This window comes from Poecile atricapillus, chromosome 3 (assembly GCF_030490865.1).
Source record: "Poecile atricapillus isolate bPoeAtr1 chromosome 3, bPoeAtr1.hap1, whole genome shotgun sequence".
Classification (NCBI taxonomy): Eukaryota; Metazoa; Chordata; class Aves; order Passeriformes; family Paridae; genus Poecile; species Poecile atricapillus.
In genome coordinates this window covers 4,032,562-4,038,404 of record NC_081251.1, presented here as the reverse complement: position 1 = coordinate 4,038,404, position 5,843 = coordinate 4,032,562, and the positions used below count along the sequence as shown (strand labels likewise).

Sequence of the window (5,843 nt, the reverse complement as noted above, 5' to 3'; positions counted from 1 at the left end):
GAAGCCCTCTGACACCTCCCTGCATTCCTGCTCAGCCAACCATTCAGCTGGGGGAGAAGGTTGCTTTTAGGGATGAAAGCTTGGCTGGAAGAAGGAAGGACAGACCTTTCCCAGCCCTGAAGAACCATCCCAAATTCTGGCTGTAGCTCCAGAATATGACACCTCCCGTTTCTTTTCCCACCATCCCTAGAGACCATTCCAGAGGTCTAAAAAAACCTCATTCCATTGCCACCACTGCCTGAAGAACCTCGTTTCAGCCTCTTCTTTGCATCTTTTCATCTGTTTATGCTGCAAGTTCTCTTCTGCTGCCTCTTACTCATCTCACTTCACAGGAAAATGCCTGATCTGTGCTGAAATCTCTCAGTGCTACTGCAGCACAAACCCATTCTCTGTGTCTGTTGTCATTCTGAAATACCATGAAAAAACATTTTTTTAAAAATAAAATATGATTTTTATTCAGCAGATAAGTTATTGAATAAATACAGATTAATTTTATCAATTTTTTTTTATACTCTGAGCACACACAGAGCCATAAATACAGCCATAAATAGAAGACATAAATAGAATTACAGATATCTGTTGGTTCTTTAACATTTTAGCACTCAACAAGTGGAATCAATTACCTCTCAAAATGTTTTGCAATAAATCAACTGCAGCAGTGACATAAACTCAGACTGTGGTGACAACCAGGCCTGGTGGCACCGATGTCTGACTGGCACCAGTAATATCCCAGTGAGCAGGGGTGGCCAGAGAAGGGAAATGGGATAGGGATGAAGAAGGGAGGGAGAAGGTGCAGGATGAGGAATTTTTTGTGGCAGTGCTGGTGGGCATGTATTCAATTAGAGCAATTTGCTGCCAAAGAGAGCTTTGGAAAATATAATTCATTTGATTCACCAAACTGATATAAACCACAATGAAAAATAAATTTTTAAAAAGCACTGCTTCCCCCTCTCACTGCTTGGGGGAATCTTCCTCCCCTCCATCACCAGCTACCTATAATTCCCATCCTAAAATCCACAAATGAACAACAGCAAGAACCATGACCTTCAGGAGACAGTTTGCTCCGATTTGGAAGGGGAACGATGTGGAACCCCTGGGACACGAGGCGGGCGGCTGTGGGATTTCACCAGGGGGATTTTTATGGGAATTCATTCCTCTCCCCAGTGCTGCCTGCCCTGATGGCTGCTGCTAGGACTGGTGCTGGATGACGGGAGTGACGCAGGTGCAGCCCACGGTGATCACCCTCTTCTCCAGGCGGTAGGAGGGGACGCAGCCGCGCTGCTCCCGCCGCAGCACCAGGATCTCCTGCTTGATGGGCACCGAGTTGAGGCCGTGGTCCTCCTGCCCCAGGGGGCTCACACAGCCCGACAGGCGGCACTGGGCGTCGGCAATCACCCGTGGGAAGCGGTTGGGATCCTCGTCCAGCCTGGGGATGGGGACACAAAACTGATTTATGCACTCGGACATCGTGGTGTGGCAGGATCTTCTTGTTTATGTCTCCATCATCCTGTTCATTCTCACTGTGAGATGCAAAGGATTTCCTTACCCTCAACGTTTTCACAATGATTTCCTAGAAATGGAATCAGCATTGGGAGGGTAATATTGCTGCATCACTCTTTAGGAGCTGATGAATGGAGTGGAGCTGGGTTAAATAACACAGAACTCACAACTGGCCTACATTAATTTTTGTTTGGTTTTAATTTCAGAATTTGGATGTTTTTTTTCTGTTAGCAAAATGTGAAATGTCAATGTACTCACATAATTTTTTTCCTAGAGGAATAATTAATTTCATCATTATTTCAACCCCATGCAGCACTACAGGCGTGGGGCAGAGGGGTTGCAAAGCTGCTCAGAGGAGCTGGGGAAGGGGCTGGAGACCCAGGAGAGGCTGAGGGAGCTGGGAAAGGGGCTCAGCCTGGAGAAAAGGAGGCTCAGGGGGGCCCTTCTGGCTCTGCACAGCTCCCTGACAGGAGGGGACAGCCAGGTGGGATCAGGCTCTGCTCCTAGGGAACAGGGACAGCAGGAAATCGCCTCCAATTGCTCCAGGGAAGGTTTAGATTGGATATTAAGAAAAATTTCTTCCCTGAAAGGGTTGTTAAGGCATGACACAGCTGTCCAGGGTAGTGGTGGAGTCCCCATCCCTGGAGGCCTTTAAGAGCCATGTGCATGTGGCACTTGGGTACACGGGTCAGTGGTGGCCTTGGCAGTGCTGGGGGAATGGCTGGACTCAGTGATTTCAGAGGGCTTTTCCAGCCTAAATGGTTCTGTGACTGATAAAGACTGACAAGATGATTAGAAACCATTCCAGTGATATCCCCTTGCACTGCAAGGCTCCTCTCGAAGAAATCTCACCCAGCATCGAAACATCAGGGTGTGTCAAGAAGCGTTTGCAATATTCATGGGACTCTGGACATATGCTGAGAATGACCCACAGTCACCACAAAAACCCATCTGTGACACGCCCCTCCCAATTTAGAGAACAACTGAACGGTTACCTGTAATCCCAAGGAGCCAGAGAGCGGTTCCTGACATCGTGGACCATCCCAAAGGCGTGATCTGAGTTGCTGATCCGAATGTCAACTTTCACTGTTGTAGGGAATTTGGGATCCTTTTGATTCAGGCAACCTTCCCTCAACCTCGCAGAGGCTCCGACCTTTCTGGGGGCTGAGCTCCTCACAGTGAGGGCTAAAACCAGCACCAAAAACAGTGATCTGAACTGGGAGAGAGAAAAGTGTCATTAGTTCTGACCTGCCAGGAAAGAAAGAGCACAAAGATCCAAGTCTTGGTTAGACTGGATCACCACTGGGCCATCTTCGACATTTGTGTGAAACGGGCCAAGATGAGCAAGTAGCAAAATAATGTTAATAAAACTCATCATAAATCATGTTAAACTCTGATTTAAATTCTGGTTCATAGCTGATTCTGCACCAAGAAGAGCATCTGTCCAATAAGCTATGGAGATCCTACTCTGCAGTCACACAGCACCATCTTTTCATCTATAAATTGGGGTAAGCTGACCCTTTGCCTAAGCTTAAAACCTTGCCCAGCCATGGCTTTCTCAGGACAGTAAAAGCTGGCCACAGCCGTAAACCCAAAACAAAAATCCACAGCCATCTGCTAGAAATACTCCTCTTCCCAAGAAAATCTGGGATTCTTGGGCCATTTCTAGTAGGGAGAGTTTTAGTAAATAATAGAATCACAGAATATCCTAAACTGAAAGGGAAACCACAAGGACCATGAAGTCCAGTTCCTGAAAAGAAGACAAAAAAAATGCAAGGCTTTTAAGAAAATCACAGGAACTGAGAGTGCTGCAAATGCTACCCAGGCTGAAATTCAAATGCCTAGGTATCCACAGTGAAAATTTTGATAACTTTGCAAAAAGGACCGTGCCAATCCCACATGGGATCTCTCTGAGTGAGAGATAAATAAACAATGGCTAGTCCACCACACCCTTGTCACTCAATCACCAAGCAGCTGCATCAGACACACCAGCATCCCATTCAGCTCCCAGCAGGGCTAAAAGGGTTTTCTGCACAAATCAGGGGACCTGCACTCTGCTTTCTCTCTTGCAGCAAATATATCTTATCCTTTATTTTAAAATGTAAGTACTTACCCCAGCACAGCTGGTGAAAGCCATGGTAACCTCCCTGCTGCTTTGGGTGGATGTTAGGGTGACAGGACAAGAGAATTCTCCTTCTCTGAGACCCTTTCAACCCTGCTTGTGTCTCAGGGCCAGTTGTGCTCTCCATTTTATAGCAAAGCTGGGGCACTGCCACCCTTTCCATTGCAGCACAGCTGACTTACCTGACCCGAGGTTAGGAGCTGATATTGCAATTTTTAGCCCACTTCCTCCCATCTACCTCCAAAAAAGGGACAAGCAGATGCTACTACCAGCATCCCAAATCAGCCAATATCATTTATTCAGGCAGATCAAGAGATAAGGAAAGAAAAAAAACAAAAACCAAAAAGCCCCAAACTGTTCAGGCAAGTGTTGTTTTTTTGGGTTTTTTTTTCACTCTTTCCCACCCCCCTCTTTCTAATAATAGCGTTCTTTCACCACAAACACGTGGGGATGCACTTCCACGTGCCTCAAACAAGCCCAGCAGCAGAGATCAGCCAGCCACAAAGTCAGGCACCCACCAGGGGTTTCAAAATGAGGGCAGGACATGGAACTTCACCATTTAACCTCCCTCCAAGTGCACAGTCCACACCCACCTCGCCTGAGGGATCCCTGTGTCCTGCAGGGACTGGGCAGGGGAAGGAGGAGTCAGTGCCATGGGGAATTCCTGCTGGGGGATATCGGGGCAGCAGGAGCTGGGTTACCATCCCCACCGTGGTGACACACTGTGAATTCTGAGAGCTCATACATGCCCTGTTAGGGCTCTGACCACCTTCACTGGCCTTCACCACCACCACCAGGAGCCCCATCCTGGCTCAGCTTTGCCCCCAGTCCCTGCCTGAGCTGTGCTGTTGGAATACTGCTCTCCTCTGATCCTGTAACCTGGGTGGACCTCGGAGCAGCACATCTCCTGGAGGGGCTCCTTGGACAGTAACAGTGGCAAATGGAGCTGGGGAAGGGGCTGGAGCGCCAGGAGGAGCCCAGATTTATGGAATAATCCGGAGCTAATCCGTCTTGTTATCTTTAGCACTCACACAATTTCTTACTGATCCACCTTTATCCTTTTCTTTGCACACTTTGCTCCTGCTCCTGTACACCCCATAAGTCTTGCACAATCCCAAAACACTCTAAATTTGTCTCGTGGCCCTGTAGCCAGCAAGGTGGTGTGAGGAAAGCCTCTCCTGACTTGTCTGGTGGGACTCACATGGGATATGGTTGGACTTGGGTTGACTGTTGTCCTTGAACAGCCCTGAAAGAGCTGGGTCAGAAGCTTGAATTCCTCCACCTGGTCCCGTTCCTTTGGGCTTATGGAAGATTTAATCCCCCTCCATCACACAATCTTAATAATTAATAGGAGAGTGAGGCATGAAAATAGAAGTGGAAACAGGATTCTGCATCCTGTGATCCAGAAAGGAACAGCCACCAACTGGAAGGACAAGCAAAAGTGGGGCTTCCCTGGAGCACCAGGGGGTCTCTTTGGGAGTAAAAGCTATTTTTATGGCAGAAAAAAACGTTACATAACAACTTTATGGAGTTTTTTTGTGGAGAAAAGCCCTGAGAGAAACCTTTCCCAAAGCTATGTAGCCAAGCTGGAAGGAAAGGACTTCACACAAATTCGTCTTCAGTCATCCAGGAAATCAAGAGATTCTTGATATTTTAAGTCCTACAAAAAAAAAAAAAAATCAGAAACCTCTTACAAATTCATTGAACTTTCCAACGAGAAGGGACGAATGGTCCCTGCTCTGTCACCTCTCTTGAATCACAGCAGCAGAAATCTCCATCGACTGATGCTTTACATCACTGCAGGATGTTGTCATGACTTTGTGGTCTGGTTCAACCGGCAGCTCGGAGCCCAGCAACCCTCCTCATGTACATTTGTCACATTTCAGGTTACCAAGTCCACCTGAGGCAACACCAGTGCTGTGACACACGTTCCCATTCTGACTGTCCCATATATTCACCAGCGCATCTACTGAGCTGCGACACAGAGTGAGGAAGAGCAGGAGAGGGTAGAATTACCAGAAATCCACTTTTTTAGCCCAGAAGCTGACCTCCTTTTTTTCCCCCTGAGGGCTTGCCGTGAAAGGAAAGGGCACTGCCATGTAAATGGGCTGGATTGTGCAGGAACAGGGTTGGGTGGAAATGGTTACGTGCGATGAAGCAGTGACATTATCACGCCAAGTACCGGGTTATGAACCCCCACCACCACTTTCCACTCACTTCT

General features: G+C 47.6%; 1 protein-coding gene across 1 annotated transcript; it reads right to left on the bottom strand.

Moving 5' to 3' along the window:
- Positions 1-1,188: 1,188 nt before the first annotated feature.
- On the bottom strand, positions 1,189-3,637 carry LOC131577850 (interleukin-17F-like). Its single transcript, XM_058836022.1, has 3 exons — positions 3,614-3,637; positions 2,496-2,716; positions 1,189-1,426 (listed from the first exon to the last, which is right to left on the bottom strand). Exons 1-3 carry the CDS (start codon positions 3,635-3,637, stop codon positions 1,189-1,191), a joined length of 483 nt encoding a protein of 160 aa, XP_058692005.1.
- Between the last annotated feature and the right edge of the window lie 2,206 nt (positions 3,638-5,843).